Here is a 23,825-nt window from a genome sequence, read left to right on the forward strand (position 1 = left end):
TAGGATTAGGATCAGGAACGGATCCTGTTGACCTAATCACAGTCGGTAGGCGTGGGCTCTCTCAGGGCATGGAGTCTAAGTGGCCACAGGTCTTCACCAGGACACCCCACGAAAGGGATGATGGGTGTAAGGAAACGCGGAAAGGCCGCTGTCTCTCGAGGTGAGGCGGCCGTTTCCGCGTCCAGCATGGCGTCACAACGCGGAAAAAACGCCGCATGCCGCATAGGCAGTGCGGCGGAATCCGCATTGGTAACGGCGGAATCCGCATTGGTAACGACGGAATCCGCATCAGAGGCGGCTCCCGCACTAGATACATTGCATGACAGTACTGGTGTGGCTGGGACTGATAGTCCACCAAGATTCAGACTTACACGCGCGCGAGCACAGAGGCAGAGTTTAAATAGCAGTTAGAAGGGAGTCGGCTGACCAGCTGGGTCAGCTGACAAATTCCACTGCTCTCATTGGACCAGCAATTAGAAAGGTCCTAGAGTATATATACTGCTGGTTGTTCACTTGCTCTTTGTCTGGCGTGCGATCACATATGTGGGAGCACCCAGATCCGTAGTCAGATCCGCAAGTGTGCCGGGACCAGCTGGAGCTGTAATCTTACACTTAGCTAGATTCTGTTGATAGCTAAAGTACTAGTTTGATTGTGATTATCTGTTATGACTTTTGCCTGCCTTGACTATCCTCCTGAACTCTGATCTTGTACCTCGATATTTCTGATACTCTGTTGCCGAACCCCGGCTCGTTCCTTGACTCTGCTTCTGCCTCCTGATTTTGTACCCCGATATATCTGATACCCCGTTGCTGAACCCTGCCTGTACTTTGACTCCGCCTTTGCCTCCTGATCTTGTACTTTATCTGTCCGTGTGTGTACGACCTGGCTTGTCCGACCTCGAGAACCGACCTTACTGTTAGAGGCGGTTCCTCGCTCTGTTAGTGATCCTTCCTCCTGAAGGTTACTTTCAGTTTGTCCTTCCTACTGTCAGTCTGACTCCTCCCGTCTTGGAGAGCTCAGGTCTGCGGAAGGAATCTGTGCAGTACTCCTTGCTGCACTGAGGCCTAGTCCTCAAAGTGTTACTGTTACACCAAACACTACACTCTACTCAGGTGAACAGAGGTTAGCCAGTATATCGGATTATCAGTGATACTGCAGATCACGTATAATCTGGTATACATCTGTATTCCCAGTGATTCTGCAGATCACTGGTAATCAGATCCTCTCTGTGCTTCACCGATCGTTACAGAACGCCAGACCAAAAAAATGCAAATGGACGCACACACTGACCGTCTGGGCGCACTTGCCACTTCGGTGGAAAACATCAACCAAGTGCTGAATAGCCACAAGACTATGATTGATGTTTTATCAGGCTCTGTGCGAACTCTCCAGACGTCAGTTGATTCAGTGCGATCCCCTCCTAGTGCTGACATACGTATGCCCGTACCAGATAAATTTTCCGGCCACACGTCTGACTTCCGGAATTTTAAGAGTAGAGTGTTATCGTACTTCGAGTTGAGACCCCGATCCTCGGGGACTGAGACCCAACGGGTCACCTTTATTAAAACTTTGCTGACTGGTGACTCCCAGTCATGGGCATACAACCTGCCTCCTACCGATACTGCTCTGACCTCGGTAGAGGAATTTTTTAAGGCCATGGCCGTAATTTACGACGACCCTGACCTTGCGGCAACCTCTGAGCGGAAGCTCAAACTTTTGCGGCAAGACAGGGGTTCAGTCGAGGATTACGCGGCAGAATTTCGCAGATGGTCAGTCACGGCTAGATTTGATAATTTTGCCCTCATGGATTACTTCTTGTCTGGGTTATTGGAGGAGGTCTCCAATTTAATGCTAACCTTGCCCGAGCCCAGGACAGTCGATGAGGCCATCACATCGGCCATTCGAGTCGACCGTCGATTACGCCATCAGAGGCAGATTCGGGGCAGTCACCGCGCCAGGGTAACATCATATGTAGCACCCTCCGCTGCACCCTTAGTAACACCATCTCCATCTGTCTCATCTCCTCCGGCCTTGCCTTCACCCGAACCAATGCAGTTTGGTTGTTCGAAATTGACCCAGGTGGAGCGAAGGCGGAGAATGACGGATCAACTGCCCGAACAAGTCGGGAAACGAATTTGCCTAGGAGTAGTGGGGGGTGACACCCTAGGCACGCCACTTGCACCCCTTAAAGAAAAGAAATTGCTTCTCCCTTGTACAGTTACATGGGCGAAGAAATCTGTGGCTACTGAGGCTTTCATTGACTCAGGCTCAGCGGCCAATTTTATGAACTTTGAGTTTGCTCAGGAGTTGGGTATTCCGCTCACTCCTATGACACCCCCCATTCAGGTCACGGCAGTAGACGATTCCCCTCTGCAACGGGATCGTCCCCTGTCACAGACTCCGCAGGTGAAGGTCACGATAGGGGTACTGCATGGGGAACAACTACAGTTTTTCGTTTTACATATGTCAACCTCCACTATTATCCTAGGCATGCCTTGGTTACAAGCCCACTCTCCACAAATCGACTGGGCTACGGGCCAGGTAACCAGATGGTCCGATCATTGTCATCAGCAGTGTCTGGGGAAGGTGACATTGGGTCAGACAAAGGTTTACGTGGAGGGTGTTCCCGAGGTATATTCCGATTTTTCTGATGTTTTTTGTCCCAAGTCTGCTGATCAATTACCTCCTCATCGCCCGTTCGATTGCCCCATTGATCTCCGTGCTGGTTGTATGCCCCCTAGGGGTCACCTGTATAACTTGTCCGGTCCCGAGAAGTTGGCTATGCAGGAATACATTCATGACAACTTGGCCAAGGGGTTTATTCGGCCCTCTCGGTCACCTGCTGGGGCCGGTTTCTTTTTCGTTAAGAAGAAAGACGGGGGTCTTCGACCTTGTATCGATTACCGAGGTCTCAATAAAATCACGGTGAAGAATCGCTATCCGTTACCATTGATAGACGACTTATTCACGCAGGTCACTACTGCTAAGATCTTTTCTAAGTTAGATCTGAGGGGGGCATACAACCTAATCCGCATTAGAAGGGGCGATGAATGGAAGACGGCCTTTAACACACCCGACGGGCATTACGAGTACTTAGTGATGCCCTTCGGGTTGTGCAATGCGCCAGCCGTCTTCCAGGAACTAATCAATGAGGTATTCCAGGATGTATTGGGTAAATTCGTACTGGTATACCTCGATGATATACTAATTTACTCCAATAACCTCTCCGAACACAGGGTCCACGTGAAATTTGTCCTAAACAAATTAAGACAGAATAGGCTCTACGCTAAGGTGGAAAAGTGTATATTTGAAGTGACCACGGTCACGTTTCTGGGATACGTAATTTCCACCTCGGGCCTCTCAATGGATCCTGCCAAGGTCACAGCTGTGTTGGAGTGGCCGCAGCCAGTGGGGTTGAAGGCCCTGCAGAGATTTTTAGGGTTCGCAAACTATTACAGGAGGTTCATTAAGGGATACTCCACGTTAGTTGCCCCCCTTACCAGTCTCACGAAAAAAGGGGCGGATACCAACCACTGGTCTCCTGAAGCCGTGGCGGCATTTGCGCTATTGAAAAAATTATTTTGCTCAGCACCAATTTTGAGGCATGTTGACACGTCCTTTCCCTTCATTGTGGAGGTTGATGCCTCAGAAGTTGGGGTGGGGGCGGTGCTGTCTCAACGGTCTGGGTTGCAGGGCAGATTACACCCATGTGCTTATTTTTCCCGCAGGTTTTCACCTGCAGAAAAAAATTATGATATAGGCAACCGGGAACTTCTGGCTATTAAGTTGGCATTTGAGGAGTGGCGCCACTGGTTAGAGGGGGCAGAGCACACGATCACTGTTTACACTGACCACAAGAACTTGGAATACATCGAGGGGGCTAAGAGGCTGAGTCCCCGTCAGGCCCGGTGGTCCTTAGTTTTTACGAGATTCAGGTTCATAATCACGTACACTCCAGGCAGCAAAAACGTCAAAGCAGATGCCCTCTCCAGGTGTTTTGAACCTGAGACAGCACAGCCCCCCGCTCCTGAATCCATCATCCCGCAGAAACTGGTGTTAGCCGCCACGGAGACTTGGGAGGATTGGACAGAGATTTTGGGTCCCTTTCAGCGGGATGTTCCTGAGGGGAAACCCGAAGGGGTCTTGTTTATCCCACTGCCATTCCGGTTACAAGTTCTGCAACTCTTTCACACCCACAAGAATGCTGGTCATCCTGGAGCAGCCAGAACGCAGGATCTGATTGCCAGGTGTGCTTGGTGGCCTTCCTTGGCAACAGATTGCAAGGAGTTTGTTAAGGAGTGTGCGGTATGTGCCAGGAGTAAACCCTCCCGGCTGGCACCTGTAGGAAGGTTGCAGCCTTTGCCCACCCCGAGTGAGCCATGGACCCACCTGTCCATGGATTTTGTGGGGGAATTGCCCAGGTCTGAAGGCATGTCTGTTATTTGGGTGGTAGTCGACCGGTTTAGCAAGATGGCCCATTTTGTGCCCCTGAAAGGACTCCCCTCGGCTCAAGAATTAGCCGAATTGTTTATCATTCACGTCTTCCGGCTGCATGGCATTCCGGAAGACATTGTGTCTGATAGGGGAGTCCAGTTTGTGTCTGGATTCTGGAGGGCATTTTGTCACCAAATGGGCATGAAATTGTCGTTCTCGTCAGGCTACCACCCACAGACGAATGGGCAGACAGAACGCATTAACCAATCTCTGGAGCAATTCCTGAGATGTTACGTTGCGGAGGCACAAAGTGACTGGGTGAAATTTTTGCCCTTCGCGGAATTCGCCCAAAATAATTTAAAGAATTCCTCGTCTGGGTTTTCCCCATTCCAGATTGTAACAGGGAGGTCACCCAAATTCTCCCCTTTTCCAGTTGTCTCGTCCCCATTTCCTGCACTGGAGGATTGGCAGAGGTCACTCAGGGACAATTGGGGAATTGTTAAGGGGAATTTGCAGAAGGCGTTCCAGAGTCAGAAGGGTCAAGCAGATAAGAGACGGTCCGTGGAATGGAAGTTTCAGCCAGGGGATCTAGTCTGGGTGTCCACACGTCACTTGACCCTGAAGCAGCCATCTGCCAAACTGGGTCCCAGATTTGTGGGCCCATTTTCCCATGACTAAAAAGATTAACAATGTTACGTATACCATTGACCTTCCCACCAGCATGCGGGGGGTGAAGTCCTTCCATGTGTCCCTTCTTAAACCTGCAGTCCAGGTGGGTCCTACTCCTCCTCCTCCCGTGTTGGTAGATACCCAACCCGAATATGAAGTGGAAAAAATATTAGATGCTCGCAAGGTACAAAACTCGGTACAGTACCTCGTACATTGGAAAGGGTATGGCATCGAGGAGAGGCAATGGGTACCTGGGAACCGTATGCATGCGGATGAGTTGGTGAGGGAGTTTCATGCCTTACACCCCGAGAAACCTGGTGGGAGTTGTCCCGAGTCCACTCCTCAGGGGGGGGGGGGGGTACTGTAAGGAAATGCGGAAATGCCGCTGTCTCTCGAGGTGAGGCGGCCGTTTCCGCGTCCAGCATGGCGTCACAACGCGTAAAAAACGCTGCATGCCGCATAGGCAGTGCGGCGGAATCCGCATTGGTAACGGCGGAATCCGCATTGGTAACGACGGAATCCGCATCAGAGGCGGCCCTTGCACTAGATACATTGCATGACAGTACTGGTGTGGCTGGGACTGATAGTCCACCAAGATTCAGACTTACACGCGCGCGAGCACAGAGGCAGAGTTTAAATAGCAGTTAGAAGGGAGTCGGCTGACCAGCTGGGTCAGCTGACAAATTCCACTGCTCTCATTGGACCAGCAATTAGAAAGGTCCTAGAGTATATATACTGCTGGTTGTTCACTTGCTCTTTGTCTGGCGTGCGATCACATATGTGGGAGCACCCAGATCCGTAGTCAGATCCGCAAGTGTGCCAGGACCAGCTGGAGCTGTAATCCTACACTTAGCTAGATTCTGTTGATAGCTAAAGTACTAGTTTGATTGAGATTATCTGTTATGACTTTTGCCTGCCTTGACTATCCTCCTGAACTCTGATCTTGTACCTCGATATTTCTGTCCTTCCTACTGTCAGTCTGACTCCTCCCGTCTTGGAGAGCTCAGGTCTGCGGAAGGAATCTGTGCAGTACTCCTTGCTGCACTGAGGCCTAGTCCTCAAAGTGTTACTGTTACACCAAACACTACACTCTACTCAGGTGAACAGAGGTTAGCCAGTATATCGGATTATCAGTGATACTGCAGATCACGTATAATCTGGTATACATCTGTATTCCCAGTGATTCTGCAGATCACTGGTAATCAGATCCTCTCTGTGCTTCACCGATCGTTACAATGGGCCTCTACCCCTAGTGGGCAACGGACTACTTTGCTTCCTGGTGTTGGCCACCAGGTCACGAGTCACGACCCCTGGGATTGCCCCACCTGTAACCAAAGTGAACAGGCCATACTACGATGTGGAGATGTGAAGCAGAAGCACCAAAAACAAGAAGAAGAAGCATAGTGAAGGTCACAAGTTGAGGTCAGGGCAGGCAGATAACCGCAAAATCGAGGTCAAAAGCCGAGGTCGGGGCAGGTGGGTAGTAGCGTAAGTTGAAGTCACAAGCCGAGGTCGGGGCAGGCGGATAACAGGGGAGTCAGGAAACGAGCCAAGGGTCACAACGGAAGATCAGACTAGAAAGCAGGCTCAGCAGAGCAAGGATTCACTGGGTACAGGCTAACCCAAGCTGTCAGAACGAACAGCACTATGATGGTGGCCAAAAGCCCTTTAATAGTGAGCCTCATTAGGTTTGGTGCCAGAGTACAGACGCTGCACATGTGTAGAAGCGCACACGCCAACTGCTTGCGCATGTGAGTTCCATTAACTTCCGTGTGTGCATGCGTAATTCCATTCGCGCGGGCAGCCAACATTGCGTGCGCGTGCGCCTTACGTGAACCACCCGGAAGCGGCCGCGAGTGGTCCCGTACGCCTGTAATAACATGCTTCAGAGGTTGCCAGCTGGAACCAGGATGGTAAGTATGACATTGCCCCTCTCCCCTACAGGACTCCTCCGGACACCCTCTGCAACTGGCTTGCCCGAAAATCGTTGATGAAAAGATTTAATTAATCTGGGCATGAATACATTTTTAGATGGTTTCCAAGAACTTTCTTCCAGACCAAAACTCTTCCACTTTCTGCTACTAAATACTGTACAGAACCCCTCCTTCTCCTACTATCCAAAATCTTCTCCACCTCGTATTCCTTGACTCCATTTACCATAATAGGTGAAGGAGGACAAGGAGACCTTCCCGGAAACTTACTAGGAACCTATTTCTTCAGACACGAGACATGGGAGACAGGATGTACATGTAAAGAGCTAGATAACGATAACTTGTAGGCAACTGCATGCACCCACTTCTCCACTGGAAATGGACCAATAAACTTTTCCCCTAGCTTGTTAAAAGGACATTGAAGTTTCAAGTTTAGAGTGGACAACCAGACCAAATCACTGTTATGATCACAAGGTATTCTGTTAACCTCGCCACTGAGATAAGGACTTCCCAAAGCACAGAATCTAAGTGATCACGGGTCTTCACCAGAATGGGCGCAAGGATCGCAGCAGGCCCCCCAACCATCCCGAATCCTGCGGGATTATCCCGTTTTGGTGGGGCCTGCCCGCAATCCCGCGCTACCCCCCCCAGTATCCCGGCCAGCTGGCAGTGAGAGGAGGCAAAAAAAATGATTGCGGTGCCAGCCGCGCCAATGGGGGATGCGGAGTGGCATCATTCCTCCTTCCCTCTAAATAGGTGTAAATACTGTGTGATCCTTCCCCGCCCGCTTGCAGAGAAAATATGTACATCGGAGCGTGCGGGCATCTTACCATCCATCTTCGGTTACCGGCAGCCTTTTCCCACGCTGCTTCCTGTGACGTCATAGTAAACAGGAAGCAGCGTGGATAAGGCTGTCGGTACGTGAAGATGGATGGTAAGATGCCCGCACGCTATGCTGCACATACTTACTTTGCATCTGCAAGCAGGGGGGGGGGGTGTTGATTTTAACTTTCTCCTCGCTGGGACGCTGCTGCAGGGCACTCATCTGCAGGAAAGTTACTCTCCCACTCTGTCGGGAGATCAGCTACTGCAGCGCTGAGTGATTCTCTGCACACGCGCCAGCTCCTCTCCATTCAATCACCTCTCCCAGGGTGGTCTCTCTCCCCCTGCCTTCAGTGAGGTGATTCATGAGTGTTCCCTGCCTGTCAGAACGTTGCTCACGCTAGCTCCTGGAGAAGCAGTGCATATGGCAGGTTAGAGGGGACACTGGGCGTCAAGTCTGCTGCCTTTGCTGCAACTGTCATCTTGCATTCTCCCCACTGTATAATTCCACACACCTCCCCATAGCCTAATCCTGCTGGGGGACTACAAGTACAGGCAAGTCCTGTCACCTTCTTGGAAGTTGATCCCCTCCAACCCACTAGCACCTTCCTCCCCACCTACTGGCAACCTCCTCCTACCCACTGGCACCCACCTCCCCAAGCCAAGCAACCCCCTCCTACCCACTAACACCTTTCTCCCCATCTACTGGCAAACACCTTCTACCCACTGGCACCCACCTCCCCAAGCCAAGCAACCCCCTCCTACCCACTAGCAACTTTCTCCCCACCTACTGGCAAACACCTTCTACCCACTGGCACCCACTTCCCGTCCCAATCCAGTGGCACCCTCCTCCCTACCCACTGACAACCCCCTTCTACCTACTGGCACCTACTTCCCCACCTAAAGGCACCCTCCTCCTATCCAGTTGCAGCCTTCTCCCTGCCCACTGGCACCCTCCTCCTTCCCACTGACACCTTCCTCCCCCACCCAGTGGCAACCTCCTTTCCACCCAGTGTAACTCTCTCCCACACACTGGCACCCTCCTGCAAAAGTAGGGGTGTGGCTTAAGGCCACATATGGGGCGTGTCTTAAGTGTCCCTCTTTTGCATCTTCAAATGTTGGGAGGTATGCCGCAGGACTTAGCTGCCTAGTGCCCACCAGGTTGCGCTTCAGGTTGCTTTAGAGACCAGATAACATTGCAATATGTAAACCATAGATATAAACTGTGATATAACACACGTGAGGTATAAGCGTAATCCATAAAACAAGCTAATAGGTCAGGGCAGGCTGCAAGCAGACATAGTCAGTAACAGGCCAAGGGTCAGGACAACAGGGATCAGGATAATCAGGGAACAAGCCGAGTCAGGATACTAGGAAATGCACAGAGAAATAATATTCACAGGCTAAAGGGGCCCATACACTCAGCCGATTTTCTGGCCGATCGATCGATCAAAATAGATCGATCGATTGCAAATCGGTTGGCCAAGCGGCCGATCGGCCGATTTCGATGGATTTCGATGGATTTCCATCGAACTGGCAGGGTGGAAAATCTAGGTCGATCTGATGAGATTGCTTATCATTTTGCATTGGCCCTAATGGAAATCTGATGGCAAAAAAATGCCATCAGATCGAATTTCAATAGATTTCAAACTGAAATCTATTGGAATTCTATCCTAGTAAAAAATGTTCTAAAAACACATCAGATAGATAAGAAATCCATCTGATGATCTATCTGCTGCTAATCTGACCAGTGTATGGGCACCTTAAAGAGAACCTAAAGTCAAAAAAAAAAACGAGATGAACTCACCTGGGGCTTCCCTCAGCCCCCTGCAGACGATCGGTGCCCTCGCAGCTCCGCTCCGATGTCCCAGGACCCGCCGGCGAGCACTTCCGGTTTGGCCGTCACCGGCCGACAGGCATGGGAACGCGAGTGATTGTTCGCGTTCCCAGCCTGTATATCGCCCCCTATGCTGCTATTGCGGCCAGGAGGTCGCAATAGCAGCATAGGGGGCAATATACAGGCTGGGAACGCGAACAATCACTCGCGTTCCCATGCCTGTCGGCCGGTGACGGCCAAACCGGAAGTGCTCGCCGGCGGGTCCTGGGACATCAGAGCGGAGCTGCGAGGGCACCGATCGTCTGCAGGGGGCTGAGGGAAGCCCCAGGTGAGTTCATCTCATTTTTTCTTTGTGACTTTAGGTTCACTTTAACACTAGCCAAGCTGAAGCGAACTGTCAGCATTTGCTGCAAGGCGGGACAGACATCAGCATCATCCAGTGAGAACAGGCATGCAAATTCCCACACAGCTGAATGGTAATTACTCAATCCTGAGTTACACTGATTGCAGACTGCAGGCTGATTGCAAATGGACAAGACTCATTACAAATGCATACAACATTTTGCAGCAACATGCATGCAGGGAACCTAGCAGTGTCTGACTGCAGTTCAGCTGCAACAAGCCACAGGTGGATTCATGACAGCATCCTGAGTTGCTCCGAAATGCAGGGTGAATGCCAGTGGCAATGACATTTAGTGCAAATGCAAACAAAGCTATGCAACTGAATGCATGCAAAGACATCAGAACTAGAGATGGCCTGAACCTCCGATTTTTTACCGCAAAAGTTCGGTTTGGGCGAACTTTCACAAACCGCAATAGACTTCAATGGGGAGGCGAACTTTGAAAACTGGAAAAATGTATTCTGGCCACAAAAGTAATGGAAAAGATGTTTCAAGGGGTCTAACACCTGGAGGGGGGCATGGCGGAGTAGGATACATGCCAAAAGTCCCAGGGAAAAATCCGGATTACACGAAAAGCAGCATTTTAAGGGCAGAAATCACATTGGGCTTGATTCACAAAGCGGTGGTAACCTACTTAGCACGTCTAAAGTCTTTAGACGCGCTAACCAGGGTGCTAAGTAGGTTAGCACCGGATTTCTCAATCAGATCGCGCGCTAACTTTGCGCGCGCAAAGTGTTACGCGCGCAAAGTTTTACGCGCGCTAAGTCCCATAGGCTTTAATGGGCACTTCGCGCGGTGCGCCCTGCGCTCTGTGCAGTACGCGCGTAAAGTTTTATGCGCATAAAGTTTTGCGCGCGTAAAGTTTTATGCGCGAAAAGCTTGTTTAGACGTGCTAAGGGGGTTTTCACAGGCGTGCTAACAGTTAGCACCGCTTTGTGAATCAAGCCCATTGAATGCTAAATTGCAGGCCTAAAGTGCTTTAAAACATCTTGCATATGTACACATCAATCAGGGAATGTAATTAGAGTACTGCTTCACACTGACACACCAAAATCACTGTGTAACGCACCGCAAACAGCTGTTTGCGTAGTGACGGCCGTGCTGGACTGGTGCGCACCATGGCCAGAGTGCAGGCCATGGCGGTTTTCAAGCCCATATGGTCGCCGGGCTGTGCTAGCTCAATGATAAAACAACAGTGACTGTCCAGCCGATCAAATTTGGTCTGTCCACAATGAAGCAACAACCTTATTATCTTTGGTGTACCACCCCCCGAGACACTCATATAGCCAGCGGTTATTGCTTCATTGTGATACGCAAGCCCCTTCACCGCAGCAAGGTAATGATCATGAAGGGGAATGGGCACATGTGCATGCCTTTTGTTTTGCTGTTGCAGCCGCAGTGCAGCCAGAAAAATTAGGCAGGCATGTACACGCACCAGAAACATTTGTATAGCGGCCGCTGCTAGCAGTGGCCTTAAAAATTCAGGAATCCGCTTGGAGTCCTGGACCCTGTTGGGGGCAGTCAAGTGGCCTGCGGGCAGATATGCTGTGTGAGGAGCGACTTAGTCTTGGGGCAGGCAGTCACACAGTGTGCAGGCAGAGGTGCTGTGTGTGGGGACTGACTTAGTCTTCGGGCAGGCCTGAGCATGCTTTGCAGACCAGGCATCCGTGGTCAGATGGACCCTTGACCCAACGCTGTGTGCCAGAGATGTCACCACTTGCCTTTCAACATCACGGTACAGTTTAGGTATCGCCTTTTTTGAGAAAAAATTGCAGCCTGGTATCTTCCACTGCGGTGTGTGGCTTTGCTTTTGTGTGCTGCTTTTCCTCATGTGGTCTTCCCATTGCAGTTTGTGCTTTGTAATCATGTGCCTTTATAAGGTAGTTGTCCCTACGCGGGTCTTGGTCTTTCCATTGCTCAATTTTCAGTGGCAGAGAGTACAGATGGCATTGCTCTCATCTGAGGCAGACACACAAAAAAATTTCCACACCGCTGAGCCCTGGGGTGATGGCACTTTGGTGGTGGCGGCCGACTGAGTGTTAAGTGGGGTGCCAGAATCAGAACAGGAGGAGGAAGATATGTCACGCTTCCGTGTGGAAGCTGAGAAAGATGAGGTGTTTTGTGTTAGTCAACTACGTCCTGACAATTTTGGGGGTTGATGGCATGTGCCTTCTTCTGAACACTGTACGTTCCCCCCTTCATACGCTTGTGGAGGATTTCCACCGTGTCAGCGCACGCTGATCACGGAGATTATTCCCCAATCGTTACATATGCACTGACTTGACTAATACAATGTGCATTCACACAGGTGCAGTTAACAGGTATGCAAGGAGTGGTATATCACACTGCGTGCACTCACGTAGCTAGGCGGGTGCACTGAACACAACAGGTATATGCAGTGATGAGGTGGGTGCACTGAACACAACAGGTAGGTATATGCAGTAATGGGTATTACAATGTGCACCTGTCACACACAGACAGGTAGCGGACAGGCACAGTGATACTGCGTGCGCTCAACTCATGTAGGTAGGTGGGTGCACTGTGAACAACAGGTAGGTAGGTATATGCAGTAATGGGTATTACAATGTGCACCTGTCACACACAAAGGTAGTTACTGAATGTGCTGGGCCTGGCAGTGGCACACACACAGTATGAATTATCAAGGCTGTCTATGCAACACAAGTGTCAGTGGGACACACAGAAAAAAAAACAGATCATAAGAACAAGATTAGCTCTCAAAAGAGCTGTTGTGGGGTGCTATTTTAGCAATAAGAATCAGCAAGGAGCAAGCTAACAAGCCTACAAGAGGCTAACTAATATTTCCCTATGAGAGTCTGCAGCAGCAGCAGCAGCTGTCCCTGCTCTATTTACTGCAGGCACACGAGTGAGTATAATGGCCAGCGCTGCCTGCCTTTTATAAGGGGGGGAGTGGCTCCAGGAGGGAGTGTAGCCTGATTGGCTACAATGTGCCTGCTGACTGTGATGTGGAGGGTCAAAGTTGACCCTAATGGTGCATTATGGGGGCGAACCGTACTTCCGGAAAAGTTTGCGGCTCTCTGCGAACGCGAACCACGGACGTTCGTCAGGAACCGTTCGCCGGCGAACCGTTCGGGCCATCTCTAATCAGAACTGCCCGGTGGCCGTTCCACTGCAACCAACAGGACATGCTACAGGAGGGATGGTAACAACCACCCAGCCCAAAGTCAGGACTAACTCTACGGTTCCTGTTAGCAGAGGTCTCCTGTTAAACCTGGGATTGCTTTAAAATATCTGCAGTTTCTTGAAATTGTCAGCCAAAAAGGTAACTCTCTCTTGTACCTTAGGTACAGAGGATTCAGGTCTCAGATTGGGCAAAAAAGATGGATGGAAGGCAATGTTCGAGAAAAAATAAGACTGACCAGTAGCGGAATGAGTAGCATTGTTATAAGCAAATTCACAAGTTGGTAGAAGGGATGCCCAATGCTCCTGGGATACAGAGTCCTGGGATACTACTTAAAGGGAACTGAGCACATATAAATTGTATTTTAAAAAAATAAGTGTAAAAGGATAGTGTATTTCCAAATATTAATGATTGAAAGTCCAGAGCAATGGACTGTCACTTTTCTCTTGTTACTGCATTTATTACTATGTTCAGCAGCATAGCAGGGGGCTGCCATGTTTTTTCCTAGAAGCAGGGGTAGTGACATCTGATGCTTCCCTGATTCCTCCCATGATCCTCATCATGTGCCTGTAATGTCATGGCTGTGCAGGAGGGGGGAGAGTCTCCCTGGCAATGTGATGCCATCTTATCTCACACTACAAAGAAAGGATTAATTGGGTAAACACAACCAGTTCTTGCACAGAAGCCTGTCCTTCCCCCAAGTGTGAAGATTCATTAGCTGAGGTATGTGTAAAGTAAACAGCAGCAATCCCCACAGAAACACAGAAATTCCCCTGTGTGTATGTCCTGGTCCTGTCACAGAGTAGGGGGAGGTGGGGAGCCAGCATTTACAGGTCAGCTACTAGCTATACTGGGCACTATACTAGCTATACTGGGCACTATACTAGCTATACTGGGCACTATACTATACTGGGCACTATACTAGCTATACTGGGCACTATACTAGCCATACTGGGCACTATAAAAGCTATACTGGGCACTATACTAGCCATACTGGGCACTATACTAGCTATACTGGGGCACTATACTAGCTATACTGGGACACTTATACTAGCTATACTGGGGCACTACCTACCCATACTGGACACTACATTAGCTATACTGGGCACTATACTAGCTATACTGGGGCACTACCTACCCATATTGGGACTATACTAGCTATACTGGTCACTATACTGGCTATACTGGGGCACTATACTAGCTATACTGGGGTAACTATACTAGCCATACTGGGGCAACTAAACTCCCTATACTGGGGCAACTATGCTAGCTATGCCGCCGCACCCCAGCCAGAGCCGGATTAAGGCCAAGTGGGGCCCTAAGCAAAGTAGCAGACTCGGGCCCCTCTCCCTTAACCCCTCCTGCTCACCAAATATATATATATATATATATATACAGTATATATATATATATATATATATATATATATATATATATATATACATATATATATATATATATATATATATATATATATATATATATATATTTTATATACACTCACACCAGAGACTAAAACGCCAGCACAGTGGTGTAGTGGTTAGCGCTCTCACCTTGCAGTGCTGGGTCCCCGGTTCGAATCCCAACCAGGTCAACATCTGCAAGGAGTATGTATGTTCTCCCTGTGTCTGCTTGGGTTTCCTCCGGGCACTCTGGTTTCCTCCCACATCCCAAAAACATACAGATAGGTTAATTGGCTTCCCCTTAAACTTGGCCCTAGACTGCGATACATACACTACACACGATATATACATAGACATAGGACTATGGTAGGGATTAGATTGTGAGCTCCTCTGAGGGACAGTTAGTGACAAGACAATATTCTATGTACAGCGCTGCGTAAGATGTCGGCGCTATATAAATACTAAATAAAAATAAAATGTGCAAATGCTACTATAGTATAGAAGTAGCTGACACTGGCAAAGGTCAGAACATTAAATAAACAAGGTATAGGTTGCTCTAGCTAGCTGCAATGCATGCTAGGGTGTCTAGAGTCTGTCACCTGGAAAGTCTCAGCATAGTGTGAATGGTGTGTACTCACTGAGGGGACACATCCTCCCGCAGCGTGACCAGAGCAGGCTTCTTTCTGCAGCTAGGAAGATAGCAGTGCTTCTGGTCTTTTCTTACAGTGAGGGAAGAAACTGGCTGTGGTTACACCGGCAACCACACACCATAGCCGCTGGAGGAAGAATGCCTGGAATGTGTAGGCACGTTAGGCTGGCTGTGACTGATTGTTGGAGGTTGCTGAGGTCCGAGGCTGCTTTCACAGGAGCACCACTCCATCCCTATGTCACACTGAGCCTCAGGATAGGCTCGTTCAGGAAGAGAGAGAGGGCCAGTGAGAATGAGGTCAGCAGCCAGCGTCAGCCAGCCACAGTGAGCAGCACGCTGATGCGAACCACGCTGACTCTCTGCGAGCTGGAGAGCGTCTCCCCACCATGGCAACAGAAGCCGCTCAGCTCATTATTGGAAACTGAACCGATAACAGTGCAGTGGCAGACAAATAAAAAACCTACAAGAAGGATTGCATGCTGATGGGGCCCTTGGACACTGAATGAGGCCCTAATCAGGTGCTTGATGTGCCTGGTTGATAATCCGGCCCTGACCCCAGCCCCCCTCCCCCCGTAACCCACTGCGCACGACACTGTCCACTAGGTTGCGCACAGGTAGGATTAGTTTGTCACCTGTAATAATATGGTAGAACATTACGCTATGTAGGGTTGCCGCAGTGTACCGGTATGACGGTATACCGTGATTTGATTGTGCATGGTAATCATACCATGCACAATCGCGGTTTAACGATTTCGGGGGCGGGGCGACGCAGCGGCGGAGATGTGACGCAATGGCAGGCGTGCGAACAGCGGCGGGGTAAACAGATACTCACTTTGCTGGGGTGTACTACATACTTCTTCCTACTTCCAGTCCTTGAGTTCCATCTCCCTGTAACAGCGCCCAGGGGGGAACACAAGGACAGGAAGATGGAATACAGAGACAGGAAGAAGAAAAAAGTATGCGCGTAAAGGACCCCTGGCAAGTCTTAGTGCTGCAAACTGTCAGTGCTATATAAATACACAATAATATAGTAGGACTTTGTACTCTGTAAAATTCTGCAGAAGATGTCAGTGCTATATAAATACATAATAATAATATGGTAGGACATTAGACTATGACTATGGTAGGATTAGATTTTTAGCTCCTCCAAGGAGAGTCAGTGACATGACTATGTACTCTGTAAAGTGCTGCAGAAGATGTCAGTGCTATATAAATACATTATAATAATAATAATATGGGAGGACATTAGACTATGACTATAGTAGGATTAGATTGTGAGCTCCTCTGAGGACAGTCAGTGACATGACAATGCACTCTGTAAAGTGCTGCAGAAGATGTCAGTGCTATATAAATACATAATAATAATATGGTAGGTCATTACACTATGACTATGGTAGGATTAGAGTGTGAGCTCCTCTGAGGACAGTCAGTGACATGACTATGTACTCTGTACAGCGCTGCAGATGATGTCAGTGCTATATAAATACATAATAATAATATGGTAGGACATTAGACTATGACTATGGTAGGAATAGATTGTGAGCTCCTCTGAGGACAGTCAGTGACATGACTATGTACTCTGTAAAGTGCTGCAGCTAAAGATGTCAGAGGGTGGTTTAGGGCCGCGGAGAACAATTGGCTACAGAGGGCTGCTCGTGTAGCCCTTTGTCCCTGTGATGGTCGCCATCTTGTCCGCACTTGAAAGGACCCATGTCTGAAGCTTGCTCACGGCCACAAAACAAAACATGCTCAGAGATGTAGTACATACATCTCTCCCGCAGGCAGGGCCGGATTTGTACTAATTACCGCCCAAGGCCAACTATACGTATGGTTGTTATCGCTATGTGCCCGACATTCGACTTACTTTCCATCATTGGAAGTCACAGACAATAACCATTTCAGTAATACGCGTATAGATAATAAGTTATGTTTTCCTTAAGAACTTTTATGATTGCCATCTCGAGTCGTTAATGATGGACCCATTGAGTCACCATGAGAGTAAGGCTGAAGTATACCTGCAGGATAGAGCTTACAGGTCTTGCAGGGACGACACAAGTACAGGACAGAGAGTTCAAAGGTTAAAGCTGTCCTTGTAGATAGGGATGGCTGCATAGAACAGCTTTACTGCCCCTCACTGAGCCGCCCCCAAACTTCTGGTGCCCTAGGCCATGGCCTATGTGGCCTTGCCAGAAATCCGGCCCTGCCCACAGGAGATGCACAGACATCTACAAACTACAGGATCTTCTCAAAAAATTAGCATATTGTGATAAAGTTCATTATTTTCTGTAATGTACTGATAAACATTAGACTTTCATATATTTTAGATTCAAATACACAAAACTGAAGTAGTTCAAGACTTTTATTGTTTTAATATTGATGATTTTGGCATACAGCTCCTGAAAACCCAAAATTCCTATCTCAAAAAATTAGCATATTTCATCCGACCAATAAAAGAAAAGTGTTTTTAAAACAAAAAAAGTCAACCTTCAAATAATTATGTTCAGTTATGCACTCAATACTTGGTCGGGAATCCTTTTGCAGAAATGACTGCTTCAATGCGGCGTGGCATGGAGGCAATCAGCCTGTGGCACTGCTCAGGTGTTATGGAGGCCCAGGATGCTTCGATAGCGGCCTTAAGCTCATCCAGAGTTTTGGGTCTTGCGTCTCTCAACTTTCTCTTCACAATATCCCACAGATTCTCTATGGGGTTCAGGTCAGGAGAGTTGGCAGGCCAATTAAACACAGTAATACCATGGCCAGTAAACCATTTACCAGTGGTTTTGGCACTGTGAGCAGGTGCCAGGTCGTGCTGAAAAATGAAATCTTCATCTCCATAAAGCTTTTCAGCAGATGGAAGCATGAACCCACTTTTGAACCATAAACAGCGGCAGAAGCGCCTGACCTGGGCTACAGAGAAGCAGCACTGGACTGTTGCTCAGTGGTCCAAAGTACTTTTTTCGGATGAAAGCAACTTTTATATGTCATTCAGAAATCAAGGTGCCAGAGTCTGGAGGAAGACTGGGGAGAGGGAAATGCCAAAATGCCTGAAGTCCAGTGTCAAGTACCCACAGTCAGTGATGGTCTGAGGTGCCATGTCAGCTGCTGGTGTTGGTCCATTGTCTTTTATCAAGGGCAGGGTCAATGCAGCTAGCTATCAGGAGATTTTGGAGCACTTCATGCTTCCATCTGCTGAAAAGCTTTATGGAGATGAAGATTTCATTTTTCAGCACGACCTGGCACCTGCTCACAGTGCCAAAACCACTGGTAAATGGTTCACTGACCATGGTATTACTGTGCTCAATTGGCCTGCCAACTCTCCTGACCTGAACCCCATAGAGAACCTGTGGGATATTGTGAAGAGAAAGTTGAGAGACGCAAGACCCAACACTCTGGATGAGCTTAAGGCCGCTATCGAAGCATCCTGGGCCTCCATAACACCTGAGCTGTGCCTCAGGCTGATTGCCTCCATGCCACGCCGCATTGAAGCAGTCATTTATGCAAAAGGATTCCCGACCAAGTATTGAGTGCATAACTGAGCATAATTATTTGAAGGTTGACTTTTTTTGTTTTAAAAACACTTTTCTTTTATTGGTCAGATGAAATATGCTAATTTTTTGAGATAGGAATTTGGGGTTTTCATGAGCTGTATGCCAAAATCACCAATATTAAAACATTAAAAGGCTTGAACTACTTCAGTTGTGTGTATTTGAATCTAAAATATATGAAAGTCTAATGTTTATCAGTACATTACAAAAAATAATGAACTTTATCACAATATGCTAATTTTTTGAGAAGATCCTGTATAGCTCCCAGCATGCATTATGGCATAAAGCTTCAACATGCATTGCAGCCAGGAGTGAGGTTCAGACATGGGTCTTTTGAAGTGCGGCAGGTTGTAGGCAGGAAGGCGACCATCACAAGGACAAAGGACTACACAAGCTCAGTTGCTTTTAACCACCTGCGCTTCCATTTTTAGCCATAGTTTGTGACAAGAGGAAAGCAGTAAAACTGTGACCATCAGGAGCACATTTTATATAAATTTTTAATAAAAAACAAACATTTTAAAGATAATGGCTTCTAGACATATGTGTGGCTACCTGCATGCCAAGTAAGGTGACCTGAAATTGAATCACAAAGGCAGAGCAGATTCAAAACTTCTCGCAAAGGCAGAGCTGTGAGACAATGTCCTGTGATTTATAATCCTAATTTTGTTTGCCAACTTTAGACATGGAACACACTTGCAGGACTGGACAGTGCCATGGTTTATAACTACAAGCCCATCATTCTCAAGTGAGCTACTAGTTTCATCAATTCTTTGCTCTATTTCACATTGCTCTGACACCTTGAGCATAATAAGTGCCAGAAAGACCTGCAAGGTTTCCCTCTGTTCCCGAAGTAAAATGAGTTGTGTACATTACCCCTCCCCTAGCAATAAATCTTGTGTGGGCGATCTGCTCCCATGATCTCCAAATCCAAATCCAAAAAGCTTTATTGGCAAGACCAAATACATTTAGCATTGCCAAAGCAAAACAAAACAAAACATTAACATGGGGTGTGGGGGGGGGGGGTATTGTGGGAATAAAGAGGAGGATATAGGTATACAGTCCATAGGAGTGTGGAGGATGTAATGGATGGTATGGGGGGATGGGATATATAGTCCATAGGGGAGGGGATATAGGCATACAGTCCATAGGGGAGGGGAGTATGGGGTTATACAGTCCATGTGGTATCATGTTCCTCTCAGCTGACCAGCCGCTGACCTCTGTCACAGCTGACCGGCCGCTCTTCCTGTAATGTGCACATGTCCCTGGGGATGCTCTCGTGATAACAAGCAGATTAACAAAGAACTACTCTATCCAGAATTCTGTGCAATGCATTCCTGGCATCCCAGGAATCTCTACGTGCAGCAGGCCGGCGAGACTTTGCGGAGGGGTCTTGCGGTTGCAAGAGGGAAAGTGATTTATAACTTTTTTCTCTGTAAACACTAACATGGAAAAAAAGAACTGGAGTAGTTAATTGATATGAAGGGGAAGAATTAGTGCAGGTCAAGTGTTAAAATAGTGCTCGCTTCACTTTAAGTAGTGTTCCAGGGTCTCATTTGTCCTTTCCGTTTGACCGTTAGTTTGAGCATGGTACCCAGAGGACAAGGAAGCACTGATTTTGAGACTCTTACAGAGTTCTTGCCAAAACCTGAAAGTAAAATGAACCCCTCAGTCTGGTGTTTTAATTCTCAAAACAGGACCACACAGTCATGGTCCTAGAGTCATAGATTAACAAATCAAAGGGGGAAGATGACATTATGACTGTACTGATTTCGCTGTAAGGTTAGGTCCACCCTAGGGGCTTGATTCACTGAACCATGATAACTCATATCACGGCCGCGCTTTGCGTGAAATCATGAATTTTCACAATTGCGCACGAAACCGCTAGCATAGCTTTGATATTAGTTATCAGGGTTTAGTGAATCAAGCCCATGGTACGTGTTCGTATCCGTGGCTCCATTTTTCAGGCTGGATCAAAACCGGAGCCATGGATACCAGTGTTTTAGATAGCAGCTGTATTCACCCATAAAAAAAACGGATCCGTTTGCATTTTTGGGGACCTGTTTTCAAAACCTGAACGGAAGGTCCGGATCTGCTGCATTTTCACTCAACGGCACGCAGGGGTAGTGGCAGGCAATAGAAAAATGGATCCCCCTCTACACAGGCAGATTTGGACACAGAAATGGAATAGTTTCTGTGTCACAGCCTGTGGGGGGAGAGGAGGCCCGCCATGCTGGAGGGGTATAGCAGGCAGGACAGGGTGGCAGCGGTCAGCGGGGAGGGGGACGCCCCCCCTCTCCCTCACCTGGGTCCCCCGTCCCTGCTACCCCCTCCAGCTACATGCCGCAATACTTGTTAACATGTATAGCAACGGCGAGCGAGGATCTTCTACTTCCTCCGCTCGCCGCGTCACTGCCTGCAATGCTGCGCTCCGAAGTATAGAGGGTTGCATTGCAGGCAATGACGCTGCGAGCAGAGGAAATGGAGTGAAGGTAAGCTCCCCGCCGAAATTTCTGATGCTGTGAAATTGTTAAAGAAACACAAAGCCTATTCAGCGCTGCCGAGTAGATTTTTAGTCTGGAGGTTCAATTTAAGCTGTCGTCAAACATATCTGAAGTATATGTGATTTTTATTTCTTTCAGAGCCTGTTCCAGCCCCATCTGTTAGAATTAAAGAGTTGGTGAACACCGGTGATGGGTGCAATGCAAGTCTACATTGTTCTGTCCCAGAACATGTATCAGCATTCTCCTATATGTGGAAATACAAACACAACGACTCTAAATATCAGTTGCACAATAATACTGAAAACACCATCCACCTATCACTGCAGAATGACACGAATACAGAGGTCCTGTGTATAGTACAAAACCCTGCTGATCAGAAGAATCACTCCGTACAAATAATCTGTCCAGTAGAAGAAACAGATAGAAAAACAGGTAGGTGGTAAAGTGCTGCAGGAAGTAGTAGACAAAACAGGATTTTAGAAATCTTTCCTAATTTAGATACAGCTTAGCATACATTTCTAATGGAAGGAAAAGGTAGGCAGTCCTAAGTTGTTCCTATGTTGTTCCTATGCACATGCCTGTATATACATTCCTGACAGTCATCTTTGGATGTGTGCTTGACTTCAGGGCTTATTTGCAGATTTACTCACTAACGGGAATGATACTTCATGAAAGTTGCTTATTGCTCAAATCAAGTTGAGTAATTGCACATACCTTTTAGTAAGCAAATTTACTTTTTTTTATATCAAAATATTTAAACTTTACTTTGCGGCTGTACAGCTGATCAAGTGGCTGTTTTGCTTGTGACACATGACTGAGGACTCGGAGCATACCGGCTGCAGAGGTAAGGGCTTCCACTGTGCTTGCAGTTGGCATGGCATTACTTAGCTTGGATAGTGGTGAAAGGTGGCTGCAGTGGGGGATGACAAAAGGGAACAAGAGCGCACCGCTGGTGCAGTAAAGTTTTTTACTTCTATCAGTCACGCTGATACAAGTAACACTTAGGGCTGGAACCCACAGGAGCGCTTTTGGCAGCGTTTTGGCAGCACTGCGATACGCTAGCAGTTTGCCAAAACGCTGGGCTAATGTTAATGGATGGGGCAACTTCCACAGGAGCGTTTGCGTTTCTCAGAAACGCAAACGCAGGACGTGCAGCATTTTGGGAGCGTTAGCGCTTCAATGTAAAGTATTGAACCGCTAGCGGAAACGCTCAGCAAAACCTAAACTGAGCGGTTTTGCTAGCGTTTTGCGGTTTAGCACACTGTAACAAAATGAAAAATAATTCACAGGACCAATCAGGATAAAAACGCAAAACGCTAGGCACCCGCTGGGGAAAAAAATACAATGTTGCAAAACACGACCAAAAACGCGCATGAATCCGCTTGCAAACCGCTCAGACAAAACGCTAGCGGTTGCGTTTTGCGTTTGCGGTTTTCAGTGGGTTCCAGGCCTTACAGTGTTTAAGAAGTCAATGCGCTTGTCAGGCCTGCCGTCTATCCTCATTAAAACAAAAACATGGAGCGCTCCATAGTGCATTATCATAAAAACGATTTATTTCACAATTAAAAGTTATACTCACAAAAGTATGTGAAATGAAATCGCTTATCAGCGGCAAGCCCTTCCGCTTAACTCCCCAGGAACTTTGGCTCTCACACTGTGGCCAGCAGTGCGGTCCGGTGGTGTCCGTAGCTCCGGGAGGGTGGGCGTGGCTTACTATGGACGTGCTTGTAGCGTCATTACGCGTGGGAGTCGGAGGCGGTGGGCGGTCCTGGCTCTGCCCACCGCCTCCGACTCCCACGCTGATTCCAACGCATCCCGCCGCTCTGGCCAAGCGCGGGACACAGGAGAGGATAGACGCCAGGCCTGACAGGCGCATTGACTTCTTAAACACTTAAGTGTTACTTGTATCAGCGTGACTGATTGAAGTAAAAAACGTTACTGCACCAGCGGTGTGCTCTTGTTCCCTTTTGTCTTTTTGTCAGAATCGCTGGCACCATCCAGCTTCTGGAGCAGCACCCACCCACACCTCCTCACCATCTATCAAAGACAGCACATGAATTTTTTTTTTTTGCAGTGGGGATGACTTTGCTTGGAAGGAAGGTGAAGAAAGAGAGATAGTGTGGGGAGGTTCACACCTGGCTCTGGCTGCTGCTAGTCTTTAGCTTGGATAGAGTGGGGAGACAGCTTGGTGGAGGGCACTTGGCGGAAGCTGCTGCTATTCTTTTGCTTGAACGGAGTGGTGGTGGGGAGACAGCTCGGGGGGTGGGGGGGGGAGGCACGGACACCTGGCAGCGACTGCAGCTACTCTGCTGAGGCCCTGGAGGGAGAAGTGTTAGGTTAGGAGGGGGAGACAGCTTGGGGGGAGATGCCCCACAAGACAACCCTGCACCATAGTTGAGAATATTTTTTTTCCTGGTTTTTGTCCTCTAAACCTAAGTGCATTTTATGGTCAGGTGCATCTTATGGTGCGAA

The 23,825-nt window shown here is 48.3% G+C and overlaps 1 protein-coding gene across 4 annotated transcripts in view; it reads left to right on the forward strand.

The window, feature by feature from the left end:
• Positions 1 to 23,825, forward strand: part of LOC137531733 (CD48 antigen-like) — a 276,111-nt gene that overhangs the window by 138,685 nt on the left and 113,601 nt on the right. For all 4 annotated transcript variants that reach the window (XM_068251692.1, XM_068251694.1, XM_068251695.1 and 1 more), the window contains one exon: positions 21,492 to 21,785. In XM_068251692.1, coding sequence (XP_068107793.1) covers positions 21,492 to 21,785 — 294 coding nt within the window. The remainder of the gene's footprint in view (positions 1 to 21,491; positions 21,786 to 23,825) is intronic.

This window comes from Hyperolius riggenbachi, chromosome 9, assembly GCF_040937935.1.
Source record: "Hyperolius riggenbachi isolate aHypRig1 chromosome 9, aHypRig1.pri, whole genome shotgun sequence".
Taxonomy (NCBI): domain Eukaryota; kingdom Metazoa; phylum Chordata; class Amphibia; order Anura; family Hyperoliidae; genus Hyperolius; species Hyperolius riggenbachi.